Source organism: Ornithorhynchus anatinus, chromosome 4 (assembly GCF_004115215.2).
Source record: "Ornithorhynchus anatinus isolate Pmale09 chromosome 4, mOrnAna1.pri.v4, whole genome shotgun sequence".
Taxonomy (NCBI): domain Eukaryota; kingdom Metazoa; phylum Chordata; class Mammalia; order Monotremata; family Ornithorhynchidae; genus Ornithorhynchus; species Ornithorhynchus anatinus.
Window position 1 is genome coordinate 51549422 of NC_041731.1, and position 26342 is coordinate 51575763.

Below are 26342 nucleotides of genomic sequence, written 5' to 3' on the forward strand. Positions count from 1 at the left end.
TGTATAATGTATAATTTAACGATATGCACCTAAGTGCTGTGGGGCAAACATCAGATGCCGAAAGGTCACATACCCCCTGGCAGCTGACTTGTGCGTCTTACATCCTAAGAAATCTATCCTCCCAAATGCTTCCCAGATGAGCCCCTTATGTCAGTTCATCAAAGCAGAGTGAAGTAGTTGGAAGAGTGCTGGTCTTGAAGCTCGAGGACAGAGGCTCGAGTGCAAGCTCTGCCACTAGCCTACTTTGGGACCGTGGGCAACATGCTTAACCTCTCTTTATCTCAGTTTCCTCATCTGCAAAATGGGGATAATAATACCTGCCTTTCTACCTCACAGGGTTGTTGAGGGTAAAAGTGAGATAATGTGAGAGCCCTTTGGGAATAAAAGTGCTCTATAAAACCAAGGTATTATTATTATCAAAGAGTATTTCATGATGACTAAGTTCCTCCTTTCTTTTGATGATGGTATGTGGTAAACCTGTTTTTGAGAGTTCTTTGTTTTAATGATGGTACGGTGGTGTAGGAGCAGCCATCAGAGAAAAACCCTCTTTCTGGTGATGCAAATGGTCCTGGCTCTTCCTTTTGGTGATATATGCAGAGAGATACTTTGTTTTGATGATAGTTCATATGAACCCCTTAGCAGAAGTTCCTGCTGTTGGTGTTGCTCAAGTCTGTTCCTGGATGTCCTGCCTACAAGAATGAGCTGTTTCAGAGTTGACCAAGTTGTCCATCCTGGACTGATGCAGGCTTGATGAGTTATCTTGCTGCTAGTATTTATACTGCAGCTAGTATGTCATGTGCCCAGTGTCCACTAGACCACTGGTAACCCAACTCATTTAATAATGTTGGCATTTATTAAGTGCTTACTATGTGCAGAGCATTGTTCTAAGCGCTGGGGTATACAGGGTAATTAGGTTGTCCCACATGAGGCTCACAGTCTTCATCCCCATTTGACAGATGAGGGAACTGAGGCAGAGAGAAGTTAAGTGACTTGCCCACAGTCACACAGCTGACAAGTGGCAGAGCTAGAATTCGATCCCATGACCTCTGACTTCCAATCCCGTGCTCTTTCCACTGAGCCACGCTGCTCCTCAGTTGAGGTTTGTAGAAAAACATTTTTTCCTTTATTGTTTTTGGTTTCGGATACCTTATTTAATTTCTGTAATTGAGGGTCCTGACTGTGCTGGATCTACTTCATTATAGTAAGTTGGGTAGACCAGAAAATTTCAGCAGGTTGAAGAGGGGTTTGGATTAATTAGGGATGAACATTTCATAATAGGTTTCTTGGGAAGTAGAGGGAAAAATAAGGACTGATAGAGGTTCTAGCTCTAAGTATTAAGATGGATGCCAAGTAGGTCAAGCATCAGGAACCTCCAAGCATCCTGTTGCTACTATTGGAGATAGAGTACTCTTATCTTTTGGACTTTTGGCCTGACCTACTAATAGCATTTTGTATATTCTTCCTTTCTTATATGTTGAAAATGCAACTTCGAACCTACTGTGAGAAGCCCTTGTGGTTCTAAGTTGACCAAAGAGTATTTATTTGTTTTTGGACCATAGGACATTCAGCCATTTAGGCAAGGGCAACATGCAATGTTTTTTCCTTGGGCATTTGGAAACTTTTTTTCAACATACATATTGATTTGGTTTCCATGTTATTAATGTTCACATTTTTCAGTTCATGTTACTTTTAGTTAGGTATTGGAGTAGAAGGGTTGCTACACTCTGCATTTGGATCTAGATAATAAGGCAAAAATACTGCTCACAATGTTGCATTGCAGAACTGCTATCTCTTTGATTGATAGTAGTAGAAGATTCTGTTAAGGATCCATTTATCACCCTCTGCATTTCATATTACTGCTTTTAGAATTTGCCCATAAGTGATTAGGTGCTATTCGGAAGGCACAAATGCCCTCAAAAGATGGGATGAAAGTAGGGTTTAGGAAGCAAAGAGTAACCTGCTTTAGAGTACATTGAAGAGTGGAGAGGAGTTGAGGTTGAGTGGGGGATGGAGCTGTGGAGGAACTGGGGAGTGGAGAGGACCTGAGAGGGTTAGAAGATCAGAATCAGGAAATGAAGAAAGGCCAGTTAGTCTGGGAAGGTGTCAAAACTCGCAGAACAGAGCAGAGATCAGGATTTGAGGAGCAGGGAGGAGGAGCTGGAACTACTGGAGGTTGGAGAGGAAAGGCTGTGACAGGACCTAGAAAGCATAAGAGAGCAGGGAGGCTAGAAGATTGACATCCTTGCTTCTCCAGCCTTATCCCTTGAGTGATTACCAGTTTGTCTCCTCATCAAGAAGAATTGCCTTTAAATTACCTTCATCAACCTATCCCTCTTACCCGACCACTCTTTTCAAATACACCCCTCCCGAGCCTCTCATTTTCTTCTGCTTTATTCGTGATGCTCTCATTTCCAATTCTTAGCATATGCCCTTCTCCTGCCTGGAACTCACCTCCCCCCTTCTTCCAATCCACCAGACCATCTTCAAAGCCCTTCTGAAATCCTACTTCCTCCAAGTGGCCTGACTATTTTTTCTTTTATCCAGGGCTCAGCACTTTTGCACTAGTGATCTTACAGCATTTTTGTATATATCGATTGACATTCTCTGCTATTTGAGTAATGTTTCCTCCCTAATTTATATTATTGATTGATGTCTCCCCCTCTTAGATTGTAAGGTCCTTGTGGGGAGGATTTTACCTCTACTGTACTCTTCCAAGCAATTAGAGCAGTAATAATAAGTACTAGACACTGGGGTATATACAAGATAATCAGGTCCCACATGGGGCTCACAGCCTAATTAAGATGGAGAACAGGCATTGACTCTCCATTTTGCAGATGAAGGAACTGAGCCATAGAGAAGTTACGTGGCTTCCCCTAGGTCGTATAACAGGCATATAGTGGAGCTGAGTTTAGAACCCAGGTCCTCTGACTCCCAGACCTGTGGTATTTCCCCTAGGCCATGCTGCTTCACAAAAAGTAGTATTTGAACCCAATATCTCTTACACCCAAAATCTGCTGTAGGCAGTACATGCTTTTTAAGTATGGTATTTATCTGTAATTGCCTCCACTTCATTATCTTTCCCACCTCTGACACCCTCTGATGTTTGTGGAGGTACTGGAAGATTGCTTTTATAACCGGAGATAGCTGTGCTTGCTATCGTAGGAAGAAGCATAGAATGCAAGCTTATTCTGTTTATGTTCATTTTATGAAATGTGCACACTAGTACCAGGGTAAGAAAAGAAGGAAGAGGTAGACTACTAAAATTTGTTGGGTGCCTATTGTATGCAGCAGTTGGAAGAGGGCTTTAAAAGTGTTGTTTTCTCTTTTTGTTCTCCTTCTTCCTTTTTTGCTAGATTTAAATTCCTGCTTAAAAGCCCCTCCTCTTTTTTAGCTTTCAAAAATTTTGCTAAAGTGGGTCAATTATATGAGTGAAAACAAAACTACTGATTGACCATGCTAAGAACCACCAACCTTCCACAGAAACAGCTCTCTTTTGTTTCCACTGCCCTCTCCAACCTGACACTTAATTCCAGATTTCTCTTTTCCCAGATCTCCTCTACCCCTAACAATCCTCTATTCTTATAAGACTGTACTTTAGTGAGAGCTGTGCACTTGACACTGGCCCCACAAGATGTAAAGGACACAATGGAGCTGATGGGTAGGTAATCGGGTTCTTCCTTGACATGTGACTAACTTGTGCTCAGGTCATCGGCTAAGACTGGGATAAGTAGCGCAAGTTTTGCTTTTAAAAACATCCCCGACAGACCCCAGATTTTAGCACTGTCGGTTAAGTACTGGATTTTTGTAATATTTTGACTTTGCTTTCCAGGAGACTATCAAACACAGTTAATCTGGGTGCTGAACCTTTGCAATCTAAAGCCAAAGTAGTGAAGCTGTGATAGATTTTTTTTAAAGATAATTAAGCATTTAATTTCTCAAACATGGTTTCTTTTTTTTCCTTTGAAGATTGCTTTCGGGTGCCAGAGTTTTTTCCTTTCTCAACTCTGTTGAGTCAATAGTTCTGACTTTCGACACTGACCTTTTTCTCAAGAATCCTAATTGACATATTACTGTAAAATTTCCTGGATATTGTCTGTTTTCCGGCTGATAGAGGTCAGATTTGGGTTTATGGGCCATGTGTTGCCCATAAGGAACTTGATATTAGGTTCAACAAAGGCCTTTGCCTGAAAAGGTTTAGGTCCTGCAGATCTAGCTGGCAGTCATCATCAGGGTGCTTTATTCCGTGTTCCTTTGCCTACTTCAGAATAATTGAAGATCCCTTTTCTTTGGAATCCAAATGAATAGGAAATTTTAAAAAAATAAATGGAGAGTATCAAATTGCTGCTTAGGAGAAGTGCCGAATGTATTGAACACCAAAGGCTTTAATCAAATCTTTAGTTCTGTTTCTCTTTCAACATATTTACATTATTGGCTTAAAGAATAAGCATTTCAGTACTTTTAATCCCCACTGATTTTTTAAATCCCCTTAGTGCCTTTTGAGAGTTTTAGTTTGGCATAGTGAATTGTCTGCAGAACTGAAAACAAGTCACTCCAAATGGGTGATTCATTATCCACTTGATATATGATTTTGGGCAAGGCACACCGCATCTCATTCCATTTCTAAGTAGAATGCACCATGCTATATTCTAAATAGTTCACAGTTCTGATCTGACCGAGTCACCCAGAAACATTTAGTTGTGATTCTGAAATTTATAGCTTATGTGAGTCATTAACAGCTCAGAATTTCATCTGATTTAATTTGGCAGAGATTTTACTCTTTTGTTTGCATTTGTCAGGAACAGTCTCTGGCACTCTCTTGTGAAACAGCCTGTTTCAAGAGCATAATCCTCAGCTTTGGCGTTCCTGTTTCAAGGGCTCTTGATGGTTTTAATAGCTTGATGAGTAAAATTTCCCTAAGTGCAGTGCAGTGTGCTTCCTCAAGTGTGCCTGCATGAAATGGAATAAAACTAAACTAAACCTGTTTTGCATGTTTCCCAACCATATTTATAATGGGGAATTAGGGCAGCAAGGACACCAAAATGACGAACCATAACATTTTGAAGTAAACTTAGGGTCTTAGTGAAGTTACCTTTGCTGACAAGCTGCCCAGGACTAATGATGATATCAAATGATTCATTGAAGTTAATGAATATAATTTAGTTCTCCCGATTGATTGATGTTCTGTAATTACCACACAGCAATGATCTTGCCTTCTCTACCATATTGCTGTCTAAAATCCCCTTGTGATTCAGGAAGTACACTGTAGGTAATATTCTACAAGAGCTGACCCAGAAGGTTTCTGGCTAGTAATAATAATAATTGTGGTATTGGTTAAGCATTTATTTACTATGTATCAAGCACCATACTAAGTGCTGGGGTAGTTACAAGGTAAAATCAAATGCCATTCCTGTCCCAAGTGGTGTTCGCAATGGAAGGGGGAGGGAGAATAAGTATTTAATCCCCATTTACAGGTGAGGAAACTGAGACCCAGAAAGATGAAGAGACTCTCCCAATGTCACAAATAGCAGGCAATTGATGTAGCAGGGATTAGAACCCAGGTTCCTTGACTCCCAGGCCCATGCTCTTTCCACTAAGGCATGCTAAGATTCAATAGTATTTATTGAACGCTTACTATGTGCAGAGCACTGTACTAAGTGCCTGGAATGTACAAATCGGTAGCAGATAGAGACAGTCCCTGCCCTTTGACGGGTTTACAGTCTAATCGGGGGAGACGGACAGACAAGAACAATAGCAATAAATAGAATCAATGGGATGAGCATCTCATTAAAACAATAGCAAATATTGCCATCAATAGAGTAATAAAATAATGAGATGCTTGTCAGAGTAATTTTATTCTTGCACATTTTGAAAATGATGGCATCTTTGAAATCCTGAGGCATTTTCTTACCAGGGGATTCTTTGTAATGTGGTTCCCATGGGTTTCCACGTTTCAAAGGAACTGAAAATCCAAAGTGTATTGCAACCTCCAGGCTTTTTTATTGCTGTGATATTTGGAACATTTGGTGATGTTCATATATGACTTCATCAGTACATGATGATGGTGATGGCATTTAAGAGATTGCTATGTGCCACACACTGTACTAAGTGCGGGGGTAGACCAAAATCAGTATGGACACAGTCCCTGTCCCACAAAGAGGCTCGCAGCACACAAAGTAATTTTAAAACTTTTTGTTTTTTTTTCACCATGATTCAGTATGTTACTGAATGCTGTAAATTTACCCTCCACATCATTTCCGGGATCCACCTCATCCAAATGACCACCACACTGGTCCAGTACGTTTATATCCTAGCTTGCCTACTGCATCCGTCTCCTCACTAGTCTCCTTTCCACCAGTTTTTTCCCCCTCTCCAGTCCACACTAAACTCTGCTGCCCAAATTATTTTTGCAAATGCATTTTTGCATACACTTTCCCCTTTTCAAAAAATCTCCTTTGATCACCCGTTCCTCTCCAGATCAAGCTCCTGACCATTGGCTGTAAGGGAGCATTTTCAGCTGTCCCTCAACTGATTATACTGACATTGAGCAGCCTAAGATTCTTGGTGTATTGTTAAATGCTTTTGCCTTATTTCTGTTTCTTCTACTTTTATTGTATGTACTGTTTTGCAAAGTTCATATCTGCTGGACTGCATTTTGAGCTGAAGCCACAGTTTTATTCAAGTAGTGCCTAGTTGACTGTATCTTTAGAGGCTTGTCCAGGCGGATTCTGGCTAGAACCCTGCATGTGAAAGGTAGGGTTAAGTGCCCTAGTAGTTTCCACAGTCAGTTCTCCTCTTTCTTTTCGAACCAGACCATGGTGGTATGTTTTCAGCACATCACATATTGAAGAAGTACTCAGGCTGACATTTAAGAATTGCTTCCCCACCCAGCTTGTAGATTTCTGCAGGAATGTCCTTAGGTCCAGGTGACTTACTATTTTTCCTAGCATTGAATCTGGGAATTAATCCCTTAAAAATCGGGGGTAGGCTATTTTCTCTACACAAAAAGTTAATGGGAAAAGAAAAATTCATAGCAATTCTTGACTTTTTCTCAATTCCTCTGGCCCCAAGCTTGATATACTTTTCCTCTTTGACTGATGTGCTTGTCTCTAGACTGTAAGTTCATTGTGGGCAGGGAATGTGTCTTTTTATTGTTGTATCATACTCTCCCAAGCGCTTAGTACAGTATTCTGCATACAGTAAGCACTCAATAAATACAATTGAAAACCTCAAATCAGCTTTTGCTTACTTTCTAAAATCAAAATAGAGTGTGAAGCACCTCAGTGGTATTTATTTTTGCTAAATGCATCAACCTGACTACATGAGGGAATTTGCTATTAATTCTGAAGTAACCTTGCTAGGTTTACTCTGGCTTAAGGGAGAACACCCACTGCTACTTGTAGACTGCTTTGAATGAGAAAATAAATTACAAACCCGAGATGGAAGCTGTACTGTTTTCGTCTAGGTACCTGGATTTTCCAAGAATCCAAGCCTGTTTAAATACATATCTCAGTATCACCATCACCCTTTATCTTCACAATGCTCTGATCTATATCTCAAATTCCAGGTGCCCTTAGAAATCAGAATTTCAATGCCACTCTACTCAGTAGTGTTAATGTTTGGTTTTCTAATTAGTTGGCTAAAATTAACTTTTGCTAAGGTGATTGTGATCTTGAGCATTCATTTAATCATTTGGGTCATTTCTGTGTACCAAAGAAAATGTGCTATGCCATGTGTGAGTAATTAAAAACTAAAATACATCACAAATTTTTGAAATTAACCCTTTTTCCCGCTTAAAAATAAACCTGGCAACTACCCGGTAACTAAAATTTAGTAGGAGTAATAGTATGAAGCGCTTACTATGTGCGGGGCACTGTTAAGAAGTGGTGGGAAAGAATACACAAGTGGGAATTAAATATGGTCTCTATCCCTTGGGCGGCTCACAATCTGAAATTATAAAAGGGGAGAGGGGAATTGTCAACAGACGCGTAGGGGAGAGGAAACAAAGCACACAAATGACAAACACACAAAGCAAAGGGAAGTAGGCTTTTCGGGGCCCAGTCAGTTGTATTTATTGAACACTTACTGTGCAGAGCGTTGTACTAAAGGCTTGGGATAATACAATCTAACAATATAATAGACACATTCCCTGCCTACATTGAGCCTCCCCAGTGACAACTACAGCAACAGCTGCCAAACCATCCCGAGGTTTTCCTCCAATAGTTAATAATAATAATAATAATGTTGGTATTTGTTAAGCGCTTACTATATGCCGAGCACTGTTCTAAGCGCTGGGGTAGACATAGGGGAATCAGGTTGTCCCACGTGGGGCTCACAGTCTTATTCCCCATTTTACAGATGAGGGAACTGAGGCCCAGAGAAGTTAAGTGACTTGCCCACAGTCACACAGCCGACAAGTGGCAGAGCTGGGATTCGAACTCACGAGCCCTGACTCCAAAGCCCGTGCTCTTTCCACTGAGCCACGCTGCTTCTCCACATGGTAGTTGCCCATCCACCTCCACATCAAACAGAAATTCCTCACCATTGGCTTTAAACCTCTTAAAATCAGCTTGCCCCCCCTTCCTCACTTCACTGCTCTCCTACTACATCCCAGCCCTCACACTTCGCTCATCTAATCCCAACCTTCTCATTGTACCTCCATTTCATCTATCTTGCAACTGATCTCTCTCCCACATCTTGCCTCTGGCCTGGACTACCCTCCCTCCTCAAATCCAAGAATTACTTTCCCCCTTCCCCTCATCAAAGCCTTATTGAAGGCACATCTCCCTCCAAGAGGCTCTCCCTAATCCCTCTTTTTCTTTTCTTCACTTCCTTCTGCGTCTCCCAGACTGCAGCAGCTTGTCTCTGTCCCACTGGGTTAGTGCAGGGCAGGACAGGTTGGAAGTTCCTCAGTGGTGCGCAGAGTGGAGTTGCGTCCCCAGGGAGGCAGTATGGTGGGCCTGTGGAGGAGAACCCCAAGGGCCCTGGTTTTTGTGGAAGGCAGTGGTTTTGGTCTGTCTGGTGGAGAGAGAGGCCCAGCAACAGCTCTGTGGTGTTGGTATTTTGTTCAGCGCTTACTATGTGCAGAGCACTGTTCTAAGCGCTGGGGGAGATACAGGGTCATCAGGTTGTCCCACATGAGGCTCACAATCTTAGTCCCCATTTTACAGATGAGGTAAGTGAGGCACAGAGAAGTTAAGTGATTTGCCCAAGGTCACACAGCTGACAAGCGTTGGAGCCGGGATTCGAACCCATGAGCTATGATTCCCAAGCCCAGGCTCTTTCCACTGAGCCATGCTGCTTCTCTAAGTCCACGTGGCTGGCGGTGTGCAGGGTGTAGCAGGAGAAAGGGTCCCGGGGGTCATGAGCAGAAAGTTCCCGGAAGTCACACGGCTGTTTGCTGGAGAGGCCTGACTTTGTACTTACCATGTGCTAAGAATCACACGCGCACGTGGTAGATCGCAATAGAATTAGAACACATGATCCTTGCCTTCAAAGAGATTACAATTTACCTGGGGAGAAAGACATTAAAATAAATGACAGGAGGAGGAAGTAGAGTAAAAAAGTACGTACATAAGTTTTAAGGGGATAGGTGCTTGAGTACCAATCCAGGGCCATTGAAGAGCCACTCGCAGACATAGCGTTGAGGCATGAGATATCAATCAAGGAAGACGGGCTGGAGAAGCTGTAATTTCAGAAGGGGTTTGAAATAGGGAAAGGCATGATCTGGTGGATTTGGAATGAGAAGGCTTGTTAGAGGAGGTAGGATTACTTGGGGGGGACTTTGAATGTAGGGACTGTCCAATTTTGGGAGGGAAAAAATGAGTTCTAACCCAAGGAAACAGCATGAGTGAGGAGAGGTAGGTGGGAGAGGCCAGAGTAAGGTACAGTTGGTGAGCTGTGGAGGAATCAAGAGAATGAGATGGTTAATAATAGGTGAAGAGGGAAGCTCTGTAAGGTGGGACAAGTTGGTAGACATCCTTGAATTTTTGCTTGATGCAGAGGGGAAACCAATGGAGGGTTTTGAGGAGAGGGTTGATGTAGGCTGAGCAATGCATCAAGAAGGTGATCCGTGAAGTAGCATGTAATAAGCAATGCAATGAAGGGGTTACATGCTATTATCGATTCTCAAACAGAAATAACAGTGACAAGGAATCATTTACGTCTTTCTTTTCCTTCCGTTCTTTAATTAGTAGAATGCTGCTTTAATGTTTGTTGGTCTTCCTCTCCAGTTAAATGCCTAGCGTATAGTGATTACACCAAAAAAGACTTAGTATATATTTCATAATTAATACCTGCAAGCTTATGATTAGGTATTTTAGTATCTTTCTTCTTGGGGTTCCAGGTAGAGGTTAGGCAACATGAAACTCCAGTTCATTCATTCAATAGTATTTATTGAGCGCTTACTATGTGCAGAGCACTGTACTAAGCGCTTGGAATGAACAAGTCGGCAAAGATAGAGACAGTCCCTGCCATTTGACGGGCTTACAGTCTAATACAGTTGTTTTGGATGCAATTTTTGGTTTTGTTGGGAAGTATTCTAAGAAGGAGTAAATGCTTTCTAATGAACTGAATTTAGTATCCATCTTCCATGTACAATCACAAAACAGTAGAAAACCAAGTTGAATAACTTAAAACCAAGACTTTCTCTTGTGGACATAGAGCTTTATCCTCCAATTATTTGAAGTCTGCAAGTCCAATCATTTGATATCATGTGCCCCATACTAAAGGTGTGGTAAATATAGATATAACTATGTTTTAGTTTAACAGTTTTGCTTCGTACAGCCTCATGAGAATTATAATAGTAATTTTGGTATTTATAAAACACTTTGTCATCAAGCACTGGGATAGATATAAGATAGTCTGGTCAGACACGGTCCATGTCCCTTGTGGGGTTCACAGTCTAAATAGGGAGAACAGAAATTGAATCCCCATTATACAGATGAGGAAATTGAGGCACGAGAAATTAAATAATTTGTCCAAGGTCACAGAGCAGGTAAATGGTGGAGCAAATGGCAAATGATGGAATTAGAACCCATGTCCTCTGACTCACAGACTGTGCTCTTTCCACCACGCCACTCTGCTTCTCATTTGTACACCCCTCAAAATAGGAACAATTGGAGTTCATAAACCAGTATCCATTTTATAGTGTTTTGTACATTTGTATTTCTTGGCCACAATTCAGCTCTTAGTTAAAGTTACTTGAGTCCTAACCTTGTTGTGAAGAATTCTTTTCTTCTAATCGTTTATGACAAGAAGATTAAAATTCTACAATAGATTAAATATTTATTCAAATTGTAAGGTACGAAGATACTTTGTTAGAACAGGCCAATAAAACCCAGTTGACTGGGAATTGAAGAAGTGAGGAAGAGGTAATTGAAGAGGAAGATCTGTACTAGGTTGGCCTTCTTTTTGTTGTGTACAGAATAATGAATGGCCAAGTTCTCAAGTGTCCTTTACCAATACAAGTAACATAATATCTTTTCACATCTGCTATAACTATTTTTCCTATGCTTCTTGTAATAATACATTGAATAAGATTAATGATCCATTCAGCCCAGAAATCTGCCCTTGACAGAAGCACCAAAGGATCCATCCACCCTCATGATAGAGAGGTCCATCATCACTGGGAGTGATATAGAGTGCGAAAACTCCATTTAGGGTTATTGTGTTTTGTCACATTATTTCCTTTGATGAGTATCTGTTTTTTGCTCCCCCTTTTTAGATAGTGAGTCCCTATGAGCCAGAGATGATGTCTGAATTGTTTTCCTTGTACTTTTTCCAGTTTTGCACCAAGTGCTTAACAAATACAGTAGCTAATAGTGATGATGGAGTGCACCATCAAGGTTTGATGGGTGCCCCCCTAGTTCTATCGTATTGGGACTTGGTAAAAAGCAGTTCTGTATTTACCGATCCCACCCCGTTCATGATTTTACAGGCTTGAATCATGTCTTTTCTCAGCTTTGATCTTCCCAAACTAAATAGTCCTATCCCATTCATCTTCATGTGGGTTTGAATTCTGGAGCTGTCTGGAATCTTTGTAGAGGATGTTTTATTGAGGAATTGTTTGACCAAGAAGTAAATAATATAACTTTTAGTTAGATGGAAAAGACCTCAGAGGATATTTAGTTCATCTAAATTATTGGGTATCCATAGAAGAAGAAAATTCATTGTATTAGCTGTTAACACTAGTGTATTTTATTTAAAAGGTATAGGAATAATCAATGAAAGGAGTTATATGGCCTTTTGTAAAAACAATCTGGACCTAATATGTTTTTCAATAGGCTAAAGCTGCATCCTGGGACATGGCCACAGCTTCACCCAGATCTGATAGAAGTAATAACCTTAATGGAAGATCACCACTACAGGTGACTGGTAAGTTACCTTACTGATCTCTCCTAATCCTTCCTCTCTTTTCTTCCCTTTTCTTTATCATTTCCCTGCTTCAGGAAATTTATGGCCTCAGAGGCAACAAATGGTGCCCAAATCATCATCAGTGGTATAGGTTCAGTGCTTGGGTAGGATGGCTGTAGGATATTGAAGGGGGTCAAAGAACAGAGGTCTCTGTGGAGGACTGAGTTGCTCTGGGGCTGAGGGAGGGGTGAATAAAGGGTGCTAATCTCGATGCAAGAGTGACTCAGAAAGGAGTGGGAGAAGAGGAAATGAGGGCTTAGTCAGTAAAGACCTTGGATGGTGGGGAGAGTGAACATCAGTCGGATATGAAGAGGGAGGGAATGCCAGGCCAGAGGTAGGACTTGGGCAAGGAGTCAGTGATGTGATAAACGAGGTGAAGGTACAGTGAATAGGTTGTCATTAGAGGAGCAACATGTATGGGCTGGGTTATAGAAGGAAATCAAGGAGTTTAGGTAGGGGGAAAGGTGATTGAGTGCTTTAAAGACTATCGTAAAGTTTGTTTGATGCGGGTTGTATGGACATTGACCGGTGGTTCTTCAGAAGTGGGGAGACATAGACTGAACAGTTTTGTAGAAAAATGATCCTGGCAGCAAAGTGAAGTATGACTGAAGTGGGGAGAGAGGCAGTCAGGTCAGCAAGGAGTGTGATGCAATAATCAAGCTAGGATACCATAAGTGCTTAGATTAAGGTTTTTGTAGTTTGGATGGAGAGGAAGTGTGAATTTTAGCAATCAATCAGTGGTATTTATTGAGCACTTACTATATGCAGAGCACTGTACTGAGTACTTGGGAGAGTACAATAGAATTAGCAGACATGTTCCCTGCCCTTAATGAGCTTACAGTCTAGAGGGGGAAACAGAATTAATATGATGTTAAAGTTGAACTGACAGTATTTGGTGACAGGATGAATACGTGGATTGATGCTGTTATGGCACCATTCGATTCCTCTATATCTATGTGTGATTTAATGTGCAAAGAGCTCTCTCATCGTCCCCCAGCAGCACCCTGTGTTCATTCCTGAGGAAGCGCTACAACAGTCTATGGGGTAGCAGTAGCTGGAAATTCTTGGCCACATACACACTGTTACTATTACTGCTACTACTGATAATAATATTTCCCCCTACTCCCTTTTGTTCCCCAGCTCTTACTAAAGGCTTAGAAAGTAGGAAGATCATTAGATGCATTAATGAAGAAAATAAATTTTTAACTTTCACTGTTATTTTCCTACCTTAATTTTCCAGGATTCCTATGCATCAGTAATAGTAACATTCTTTTTAGTTTCTAGTGCCAAATTGAAAAGAAAAAAGAACTGGTTTGGAACAGCCATCTATGCAGAATTATTAGTAGATGGAGAAATTAAGAAAACTGCAAAATCGAGTAGCTCTTCTAATCCAAAATGGGATGAACAATTAACTGTGTAAGTATAAAATGTTTATTATTTTAGACAAAATGCCAGTTGTCTAGAGCTAAATGAAAACTGTCTTATTTAAATATTCATTGGGATGTGTTGATGAACATACTGTTCTTGAGTTAATAGTTCAGTGGTACTACTAAATTTGGAATAACTATTGAATTTTTTAGCATTGATTTATAGAAGTGACTATTTAAAGTCAGAATTCAGATTTAGTTAGCTGTCAGTATTGGAATTAATCATTTTCAAAGAGCAGAGATTACTATAATGTAATAATAATTATGGTATTTAAGTGCTCATTATGTGCTAGGCACTGTACTAAGCGCTGGGATAGATACAAGCAAATCAGGTTGGACACAGTCCCTGTCTCAGGTGGGACTCACAGTCCCAGTCCCCATTTTACATATGAGGTAACTGAGGCACAGAGAAGTAAAGTGACTTACCCAAGGTCACATAACTGACAAGTGGTGGAGTAGGATTAGAACCCATGACCTTCTGACTCCCAGGCCCATACTCTATCCACTATGCCATGCTGCTTCCCAACACATAAGTAGCAATAGAGGATGTAATAGTATTTGAGCACCACTGAGTGCACTGAAGTGTACATAGCCCTTGGGACCCACTAAAGTAATGACATGTTCCCAGTCCACAAAAAACTTGCTAATGGGGGAGACAGATATAAGCATTCCTAGAATAATCAAAGTAAATAATTGATTGAATAAATATATAGTTAAAAGAGCTGAGCATGAATATAAATAAGTACATATGGTAGAGGTGATTGAATTTATAATAATAATGGTATTTGTTAGGCGCTTACTATGTGCCAAGCACTGTTCTAAGTGCTGGTATGTTCTTGGGTGCTGGAAATTAATCAAGAAGGCTTTCAGAAGGAAATGGAATAAAGTTTTATTTACTTTTGCTTTGAGGAGTAATAAACTCAAATACCCAGTTTGTGGAATCTTCTTAGCTTAACTAAAAAGATTAATCAATTTCAGTGTGCTCCACGGAAAAGTTATAGTAGGAAATGGGAGTTGATTTAAAGGATTTGAATGTTGATTTTAATCATTTGAACTGTCTCTTGGTTTGGTTCTTTATTTTACCTACAGGAATGTGACCCCACAGACTACGTTGGAATTTAGAGTGTGGAGTCATCACACTTTAAAAGCTGATGCGTTATTAGGAAGAGCAACTGTAGATTTGCAACAAGCTTTAGAAGTCCACAATAGAAAATGTACGTCTTCTACTGAAATGTTCAGATTAAAAAAAAAGGAATATATTTTTGTCATTTTTATAGTAATCCTAGGTGTTGTCCAACACATGCTGATCAGTTGTTTCATCTCTGAACCACAGGGCACGATCAATCAGCAGTATTAATAGAGTGCTTACTGTATGCAGAGCACTGCACAAGGTTTTGGGAGAGTTTAATACAGCAGAATTGGTAGACGTGTTCTCTTTTTCACAAGGAGCTTACAGTCTAGAGAGGGAGACAAACTTAAATATAAAAAAAATGCATATATGTACATAGGTGCAGTGTTATGAAGTATACCTACATGGACATGCTTACGTTGGCTTGTATTCAGAAATAACACCATTGACAGTGAGACTACCACATGTGTTTTGTGATATGTATACATCTGTAATTTATTTATATTAATGTCTGCCGCCGCCTCCCCACCTCAGGCTGTAAGCTTGTTGTGGACAGGAAATGTGTCTGTTATATTGTTGTGTTGTACTCTCCCAGTTGCTTAGTACAGTGCTCAATACACAGTGAGCACTCAATAAATATGATTGATTGATTGTGACTTCCTGTGTGTGACTGACTCTCCATTCTTAAAAAAAAATATATATATATATATATGTATATATGTACACATCCTCAAGCATACTTCCTCACTGGTTTCAGATGCTCACTTCCCTGTAAGCCATGTTCATTCAATATTCATTCAATCATATTTATTGAGCACTTACCATGTGCAGAGCACTCTACTAAGCACTTGGGTCAGTACAGTATAACAGTAGACAGACACATTCCCTGTCCATAATGAATTTACACTCTAGAGTGGGGGAGACGGACATAAATATAAAAAAAAATTACAGATATGTACATAAATGCCGTGGGGCTGAGAGGGAGGAAGAACAGAGGGAACAAGTCAGGGTGAGACAGAAGGGGGTGGGAGAAGAGGAAAAGTGGGGGAGCTTAGTCAGGAAAGGCCTCCTGGAGATGTGCCTTCAATAAGGCTTTGAAGGCAGCGGGGGGAGAGTAATTGTCTGATTTGAGGGGGTAGGGTGTTCCAGGCCAGAGACAGGACATGGTGGGGAGATTGAGGTACAGGGAAAAGGTTAGAATTAGAGGAGTAGTGCGGGCTGGGTTGTAGTAGGAGAGTAATGAGATGAGGTAGGAGGGAGCAAGGTGATTGAGTGCTTTAAAGCCAATGGTGAAGCCAATGAGAAGCAGCATGGCTCAGTGGAAAGAGCACGGGCTTTGGAGTCAGAGGTCATGGGTTCAAATCCCAGCTCAGCCACTTGTCAGCTGTGTGACTTTGGGCAAGTCACTTCACTTCTCGATGCCTCAGTTACCTCATCTGTAAAATGGGGATTAAGACTGTGAGCCCCACGTGGGACAACTTGATTCCCCTGTGTCTACCCCAGCGCTTAGAACAGTGCTTGGCACATAGTGAGCGCTTAACAAATACCAACATTATTATTATTAGTATTAATGGTGAAATGTTTTTCTTCGATGCAGAGGTGGATGGGCAATGATTGGGCTTTTTTGAGGAGTGGAGTGACATGTTTTGAACATTTCTGTAGAAAAATGATCCGGGCAGCAGAGCGTAGTATGGACTGGCATATGGAGAGAGGTAGGAGGCTTTGAGGTCAGTAAGGAGCCTGATGATGTAATCCAGACAGTATAGGATGAGAGATTTGTATTAATGTGGTAGCAGTTTGGCTAGAATGGAAAGGGCAGATTTTTGTTGTGAAGTGGGATCCACAGGATTTAGTGATGGGTTGAATAGGTTGAGAGAGAATAATCAAGGATAACACCAAGGTTACGGGCTTGTGGGACAGGGAGGGTGGTGGTGCCTTCTACAGTGATGGGAAAGTCAAGAGTTGGACAGGGTTTGGAGGGATAAGGAGTTTTTTTTTTGAACATGTTAACCTTGAGGTGACAGGAGGACATCTAATTAGAGATGTCTTGAAGGCAAGAGGAAATGTGAGACTGCAGAGAGGGAGCAAGATCAGGGCTGGAGATGTAGATTTATTGGCCCTCTTTTGGAAAAATGTTCTCACGATCAGCTATCAGCCAAGTGCTGTCCTTAATGTGTATGTGTCTCGCCATGCACTTTTCTGCTCCAGCCTTTCCATTGTCAGCCTAAGTAACTTGGGCTTCTAGCACTATGACCCTTTCTGCCTTTTGAAGCTAACTATACAATGGAACAATATCTCCTGAGATATGGATATGGAACAATATCTCCTGAGTCATGCCTGATCTAAATTTCCAATTCACACGTAGTTTCGTGATGGAGAATGGGATCCCACCATTCTCCAAATCATTCACACTCCTTTCTCTTGTTCTTTGTGTAGTTTCTGGTTGTATTGAAATGTGCTTATTGGTTTTTAGTTGATTTTTGACTCGTACTTCTTGTTAGTAGAAGAGAACAAAAAACAAGAGAGCGAACCCTTGGTTCTTTGTAGTCTCATTCTCTGAATTGGTGGGGGCTACTGCAGGTCATCTAATTTCTAATCTCTTCAATTTATTTCCCCTCATACTACATCTGCACAACCTTGGCATTTAAGTGTTCACAGTTTCGCATAGGACTTCTGTATATATCGTATTCTGTCACTTAAACACTAACTTGTGTATAAATCCCCTTTTCGTCTTCCTTCCACCTGTAATTTATTCTAGTGTACATTGCCTCAGCTAGATTGTTAACTTTCGGAGAGCAAGGATCCTGTGTACTGATTCTGTTGTACTCCCCCAAAGATTTAGATTAGTGTTCTGTATATAGTAGGTACTCATTAGCGTGGCTCAGTGGAAAGAGCATGGGCTTGAGAGTCAAATGTCATGGGTTCGTATCCCAACTCTGCCACTTGTCAGCTGTGTGACTATGGGCAAGTCACTTAACTTCTCTGTGCCTCAGTTACCTCATCTGTAAAATGGGGATTAAGATTGTGAGCCTCACGTGGGACAACCTGATTACCCTGTATCTACCCCAGCTCTTAGAACAGTGCTCTGCACATAGTAAGCACTTAACAAATACCAACATTATTACTATTGATTGCCTGCAACTCAAAAATACTGCAATCCTCATATCCAAAACTGAACTTCCTATCTTCCCTACTCAAGCTAGGCCTCATAACTTATCTTGAGAGAACCACTTCCCCCACTGCCCTGTACCAAGCACTATGGTAGATAATCAGTTGGACTCAGGCCATGTCAGACTCAGGGCTCACAACTGACCGGGTAGGGAGTGTAGGTATTTTACAGATGAGGAAACTGAAATCCAGGGAGGTTATGGTGTGACCAAGGTTTCCTGGCTCCCGGATGTGTGCTCTTTCCACTAGGCCACAGTGCCTCCCTGACACATTGTCTAAAGCTACATTTTACTAAATCCTGGTTTTTTTTTCTGTTGCACCATGCTTTCAGTTGCACCATTTCACCTCATCAGAAGCAGTTGTCTTTCATTCTACACAGTGTGCGGAAATGTGTTTAGCTTTGATCCTTTTAGCCTGACTGTTCCAGGGGCTTATTTTGCATGCAACCCTGTCTTGTCTTTTGATATGTGACACTGATGGAACTTCTCAGTAAAGTCAGGCATCTGTTTGTAGGCCCAGACTTTACAGCCCACACTGATTAACCAGCACTACATTTCTATAAGCCTTTAATTTTGCGTAAAGCTTGATTTCGCGTTGTTGTTACCATACAATCTTCAGTAGTCTTGTATACTTTTGGCTTTCTTGATTTTTGTTTTCCATTTCATCAGTCATCATTGGACAGTGTTGCCTTAGTAGCAGAATTCACTGATTACCTTCAGTGCTAGGTTGCCACTGAAAAGCTCTGGATACATATAGGGTTTCCCCAGAGATCTTCTGTTTTATATGAGCTTCTCATCAGTCCACAGCACTGGGCTGCCTCCGCAAAGAAGTTCACAATTATATCTAGATTCCTTATGTATGTGCCCCTGTAGTGCAAAATCACTGGTGTGGTGCAACTCCTGAATGTCTACCTCTGAGACTTTCAGGGGTGCTTTTTAGGGGACTGAATTGGTAACGCCTCTTGGGTGATTTGAAACACATTTGATTTTCGAATACCTCTGAATTAGCAGATGAGTTTTAGTAATATTATCCAGTTCTGACTGTTAACAGCTTCTTGTGCCTGGAGAAGTGAAGACCAAAGATAGAAAGCAAATTTGACTGAGATAAATACGATTCTAAGAAATATTTTTAGAATGTGATGTGGCTTATTTTGATCTCACTCTATGAACTTTACAGTTTGCAAATCATGAAGCAAGGTGCTTTCCGCTGATGGACCATTTCTAGATTTCCGTGCCTGCCCTGATACGATTCAGCTTCTGGGCATAAGCATAAATCATTTAAAGTTATCATATCCCAACAAGGCCTGGAGAATATCATAGGTTATATTTAAACGCCTTATTGCTTTTTTGTGGTTTAAAATATTCTAATGATGTAAATTATTATTCTTGTACCTATCTTTTTATAAAGGGTACTCTATAATAGGTTTACGGTGCTCAAACTGTCACTTCAGTGCTCAAATATAATTTCTGCAAGTGCTTTGTAGCTTTGTAGAGCTGAATGTTTAATAAAATTTTAGAAACTTCACTCAGAGATTTCACAAACGAGTCTAGCTTCTCTACTCTGTCAATACCTTATCTACCTGACATTTTCAGAAAGGTTGAGGGAAATGAACAGAAAATGTTATATGAGTATATATTAGTTCAGGACTGGGAAAATAGTGGGGCCCTGCTTGAGCAGGAGGCTTTTGGCCCAGGAACTAAAAATAGAACAGGACAGGGAGGGACCATATAGAACTGAGTTGTAAAATATGGAAAAGGAAAGAGCTGAAGGGACAGATACAACCAAAAAATCAGGCAGAAAGGAGCAGCAAGAATCTTTTCCCCGTCTTTCTTTGGAAAGTCTATATTTGTACATTCAGTTATTGACTCTAATCCCCCTATTTGTAAATATTTTTGTGACTGCTCTCCCTACTAGATTGCAAGTGTTTGATTGCTACTAAACTTTATTCTTGCCATTGCCCAAGTTAATTTTTGGTAGTGAGTATTCAGGGAGAAACATTAACTCTTAGATATGAAGGTATCATTCAGCTTAAAGATTTCCCTTGCTTAACCTTCACGTGTCTGCGGTAATGGACAAGAATATTTTAGTACCGTGAGCCTAGTTGGATAGCGTTCAAGCTCATGCATTATAGAGTCCTCAAACCTATTTACTCATAACTGTCCTGGATTTGAACCATCATGTGACCCATGTCAGCATTCTGTTAGGTGGTCCAGGTTGCATAAAGCACCTGTTACCAAACTGTCATGGGAGTTACACAGCTGACTGACTGTGAGGCAGTTAGGGTAGTTTTCTTTCAAACAAAACTAGCCACCAAGACTTCACATTGCATTTTATTTCTAGATGTGAGGTGTTTTATGTGTTCCTTCAAGAGTGACCATTGGAGGGGTATGGTTCACGGCCAAGGTCAACGGTATTTTTATTTAGTTATCCCAGATAAATTGCTTAAAGGAAAGTGTAGAAGGTCAAGGACAGAATTCGGGAGAGTGTCTTAGAAGCTGAGTTGGAGCATTTTGCAAGAGAGTGAAGGTGATTTATTATATTGACTGTCTCATGTTGCCAGGGATACAGACAGAGGAAAGGCTATTTGTTATAGTTTGTGGTGATCATTACAGACAAAGAAGAGCAACAGCAATGGTATTGATGAAGCAGTTACTGTGCAGTGTTCTGTACTGTACCTTGGAAAAGTACAAGCACAAGAAATATTCACTGCCCTTAAGGGTCGTCCAATCTAACAAGGGAGATAATAAAGTATTTACAAATAGAAGGAATCAGAAAAAGTAATTAAATGTACGTAGAGTATACTTATTCCTAAATGCTTAAGATTGGTATAAATATATGCATAAGTACTCAAGTAGTAATAAGGGTATTTAATGCATATTCTGCTAGGAGTGGCTTTTGGGTTTTGAGTGTCTTGACGTGTGGGAGACTAATCAAGGAAGGCTTGCTGGGAGATGTGATTTTAGGAGCAATTTGAAGTTGGGGAGAGTGGTTTTGGGAAAAAATAATTTCTGTCAAATTTTCTGGAAGAAAGAGCAGAAAGTTGGGCTGCACGTTTCTGAAACTGGGAAGAAGGATGGAGTGGATGGAATACCACTGATTGATTAAGAGGCCTCTTGGGTATGAGCTTCCATGGCGTACCTTGGACAAGTGTGTTGTTTCAGAGCTCCCTTTCTAGTCACTCCAGGGAAATTGAATCAATCAGTCAATATCTAATGAGCATTTACTATTTTCAGAGCACTTAACTAAACACTTGGGAGGGAACACTAGAGTAGTAGATAATAATGATAATGGTATTTGTTAAGCACTTACTATGTGTCAGGCACTGTTCTAAGCACTGGGGTGGATACAAGCAAATTGAGTTGGACACAGTCCTTGTCTCATGTGGAGCTCACAGTCTCAATACCCATTTACAGATGAGGTAACAGAGGCTCAGAGAAGTGAAGTGACTTGCCCAAGGTCACATAGCTGATAAATGGCGGAGCTGGGATTAGAACCCATGGCTTTCTGATTCCCAGGCCTGAGCTCTATCCACTACACCTGTAGACATTCCTCAAGCAAAAGCACCTCTACAGTGTCTGTACATAGTAAGTGCTCAAAAATGATAGAATGAATGAATGATGTTGAGGTCTTCTAGGGTGCTGAGGGGAGGATTCCCCAGAGAGAACCACCTAGGCCTTGTTCGGAGGGTCAGGGGCTATTTTGGTTCTCAGGGTGTTGGCTAAGGAGAAAGGCAACATAGCTTAGTGGAAAGAGTACAGGCCTGGGAGCTGGAGACCTGGGTTCTAATGTCAGCTCTGCTGTTTGCATGCTGTTTAATGATCTTGGGCAAATCATTTAACTTCTCTGGGCCCAGGTTCTTCATCTGTAAAATGGAGATTCAGTACCTGTTCTCCCTCCTACTTAGACCGTGAGTCCAGGGTGGGACAGGGACCATTTCCAACCTCATCATCATCATTAATGGTATTTATTGAGCATTAACTGCATATGGAGCACTGTACTAAGTGCTTGGGAGAGTACGGTACAAGCGAGTTGGTAGACTCCAGTCATTCAATCGCATTTACTGAATGCTTACCTTGTTCAGAGCACTGTACTAAGTGCTGGGGAGAGTACACTATAACAATAAACAGACACATTCCATGCCCACAACAAGCTTACATTTTAGAAAGGGAGACAGACATTACTATAAGTAAATTACAGATATGTACATAAAGACTGTGGGCTGGGGAGGGGGGGATGAATAAACAGAGCAAGTCAGGATGACATAGAAGGGAGTGGGAGAAGAGGAGAGGAGGGTTTGGTCAGGGAAGCCTTCTTGGAGGAGAAGTGCCTTTAATAATGCTTTGAAGTGGATAGGAGTAATTGTCGGATTTGAGTAGGGAGAGATTTTCCAGGCCAGAGGCAGGACATGGGTGAGGGATCAGCGGTGAGGTAAATGAGCTTGCGGTACAATGAGAAAGGTTAGCATTAGACTCTACCTACTCTACATCTGTTATCTCAAGTTCCTCTTCTCCAATTCTCTCCTTGACCCTCTCCATTCTGGCTTCCATCCCCTTCACTCCACAGAAACCACCTTCTCAAAGGTAACAAATGATCTCTTTCTGGCCAATTCCAGCAGCCTCCACTCCATCCTAATCCTCCTCGACCCCTCAGCTGTCTTTGACACTGTCGACTGTCCTCTTCTCTTAGAAACATTGTCCAACCTCGGCTTAACTGAAACTGTCACCTCCTGGTTCGCCTATCTCTCTGGCCACTCATTCTCAATCTCTTTTGCAGGCTTCTCCTCTGCCTCCCACCTTTTATCTGTGGGTGTCCCTCAAAGTTCAGTTCTGGATTCCCTTCTGTTCTTCATCTACATCCACTTTCTTGGAGAACTCATTCACTCACATGACTTCAAGTACCACTTCTCCGCAGATGATTCCCAAACCTGCATCTCCAGCCCTAATCTCTCTCCTTTCCTGCAGTCTCTCATTTCCTCCTGCCTTCAAGACATCTTTCCTTGGATATCCTGCCATCACTTCAAATTTAACATGTCCAAAACAACTCTTTCCATCCAAACCCTATCCTTCCCATGACTTTCCCATCACTGTAAACAGCACCACCATCCTTCCTAACAAGCTTGTAGCCTTGGCATTAGCCTTGACTCCTCTCTCATTCAACCCACATATTTGATCTATCGCTAAATCCTGTCAGTTCAACCTGAATAACACTGCCAAAATCTGCCCTTTCCTTTCCAAACTGACACCATGTTAATCCAATCATTTACCCTATCCTTCCTTGATTATCATACCAGCCTCCTTGTTTACCTCCCTGCTTCCTATCTCTCCTGACTCCAGTCCATAATTCACTCTGCTGTCCAGATCATTTTTCTCTAAAAATGCTCAGTCCATGTTTCCCCACTCTTCAAGAACCTCCAGTGGTTGCCCATTCACCTCTGCATCACGCAGAAACTTCTTGCCCCCTCCTAACCCACCTCGTTACTCCTACTACAACCCAGCCTGCACACTTTGCTCCTCTAATGCTAACTTACTCACTGTATCTTGATCTTGTCTATTTTGCCCACGCCCTTCCTCTGTCCTGGAATGCCCCCCTTCTTCATATCCCACAGGCAATTACTTTCCCCTGCTTCAAAGCCTTATTGAAGGCACATCTCCTCCAAGTGGCCTTCCCTGACTCTGCCCTCTTTTCCTTTTCCTTCACTTCCTTCTGTGTCACCCTGACTTGCTCCCTTTATTCATCCCCTCTCCCAGCTCCACAGCACTTATGTACATATCCGTAATATATTGGCACCTATTAATATCTGTCTCCCCCCTAGAACCGTTAGCTTGTTGTGGGCAGAGAATGTTATTATATTGTGTCCTCCCAAGCACTTAGTCCAGTGATCTGTACACTGTAAGTGCTCAATAAATTTGATTGCTTGACACCTTCCCCACTGATGATCTCATATCTACCACAGAGCTTAGTACATTTGGCACATAGCGCTTAACAAATACCATTATTATTATTTTGCAGCCCAAAGGGACACTAATTTTTAGCTTTCAGGCTAGATTGCAAAGGAGAGTCAACAGATTGTCCTGGTTCCTTTGGGCCAAGGCTGCAGACAGAATTGGCAGTGTATCTGGAATTTCTCTTAAAGCTTTTTTTTTGTGAATTTGAGGATTACAGTCCACACACCTTACCATTGGTGCTCACAGTTAGGTTTCATCAGTGTGGTTTTACACCTCATCTGTCCCCCATCTGGCACTGATATTATACTAATAATAATGTTGGTATTTGTTAAGCACTTATGTGCCAAGCACTGTTATAAGCACTGGGGTAGATACAAGGTAATGAGGTTGTCCCACGTGGCGCTCACAGTCTTCATCCCCATTTTACAGATGAGGTAACTGAGGAACAGAGAAGTTAAATGACTTGCCCAAGGTCTCACAGCTGACAAGTGGCGGAGTCGGGATTAGAACACATGACCTCTGACTCCCAAGCCCGTGCTCTTTCCACTAAGCCACGCTGCTTCTGCTTCATTGATATGGCATTGGACACCTTTATGCCTGGTCTTTTTAAGCATCCAGCGTTGGCTCTGGCCACCAAAATATTCAGCTCCATAGAGGTGCCAGTGTGAACAGAGATGGGCGGCAATGCCAAAAGTACAGATCGTTCCCACTGGTCAGGGAGAAGCGCCCTAGGAGGCGTGCGCTTCCACAAAACCTTCCAGAAAACTCCGGTTCTGCAAAGGGGCATACGGTAGTCATTTTCCATCAGTGACTACCATACACTGAGCATGGAAGCAGATTGGCCTAGTGGGTAGAACACAGACCAGAGAATCAGAAGGACCAGGGTCCTTCCTAATGCAGCTCTGCCCTTTGTTTTGCTGTGTGACAGTGGGCAATTTACTTAATGTGTCTGTGCCTCAGTTACATCATCTATAAAATGACAAGACTGTGAGCCCTATATGGGACATGGACTGTGTCCAACCTGATTAGTTTAGCTACCCCAGCACTTAGTATAGTGCCTAGCACATAGCATTTAGCAAATACCATTTAAAAAAAAATTCATCTATATCTAAGGGTCCATGTCCTTTCAGCAGAGGGGAAAATCATAAAAACCCACCAATTACTATTTGCTGTTTGAGGTGTACTAGTTCCTTTAGGGCAGGAATTAGATCTGCCAACTCTGTTGTATTGTAATGTCCCAGTACTTAGTACAGTGCTCTGTGCAGGGTAAGTGCTTAAAAAGCACCATTGATTGGTAACAAGTTTACATTTGAACATAAATAAAAAATAAATAAATAAAAAAGCATAAATAAATGTTTAAATTTATGTTTGAGTTTAAACACTCAAGTGTTTAAAATATAATAAACATCCTTCATGTTCTTCCCCCAAATTTATGTATGTGATAATTTCATTATCATGACTTTTTATCTGAGGGAGTTTGCTATATGATTTATGGGAAGGTATGCACTGGGATTTAAAAGAATATGTTAAAATCCCTATTACACTTGAGGGAGCAACAAGTGAATTATTAAAGGTCAGGGCCTTTAATTTTTATATTAAGTTTGTTTTCCACATGATTTTGTTGTAGTTTATATGAATTTGGAAAGGAAAGCACATTTTAAAAAGAAATGATTTTAACATCACTCTTTTATAGTTGTCACAGTTACTGCCTGGATAATGGGTATGTTAACAGGGAGAGTACAAGGGGTAAAGGCATGAACAAGGAGGGAAATCTGAAATGGAAAAGTGTTAAAGGGATTGAGGGTTAAGGGGGTGAGGATTGGGGAATGGATGAGTGGGAAAAAGGGATGAGTGGATTTAACAGTTTGGATTTGGATACTGGAAGATAAAGTGGACCAAGACAGATTCACATTATGAAAAGAAAATGTAGAATAACATTTTAGAAACATAAGCCTAACCTTGTGTATTTTGCATATTGATAAAGTAGTTTTGCTATTTAAAATAATTTTGGGGGAAATAGAGCTAGTTATTTCAAAAACAATACAATGCTTTCTCCTCCCCCATTCTTCCTGTACAAATGGAAAAGTCTAAAAATTAGAAAGCTTGGAGTCATCAGTTTTACTTGGAAAGCTTAGAGCCATAGTTTTCTAAATTACAGAGCATTATTGTCAATATTCAGATAATTCTGTAATTAATAATCAGAAAAAAAACACCCTCCTGACCGTTTGTTTCAAGGCAGACCATCAGTCTATCCTTTTTTCT

The 26342-nt window shown here is 41.1% G+C and overlaps 1 protein-coding gene across 2 annotated transcripts in view; it reads left to right on the forward strand.

Annotated features, from left to right (window-relative positions):
• WWP1 (WW domain containing E3 ubiquitin protein ligase 1) overlaps nt 1-26342 on the forward strand; it is an 89434-nt gene that overhangs the window by 20715 nt on the left and 42377 nt on the right. For both annotated transcript variants that reach the window (XM_029062180.2, XM_029062181.2), the window contains exons 2-4: nt 12282-12372; nt 13689-13827; nt 14928-15052. In XM_029062180.2, coding sequence (XP_028918013.1) covers nt 12303-12372; nt 13689-13827; nt 14928-15052 — 334 coding nt within the window. In that variant the 5' untranslated portion in view covers nt 12282-12302. The remainder of the gene's footprint in view (nt 1-12281; nt 12373-13688; nt 13828-14927; nt 15053-26342) is intronic.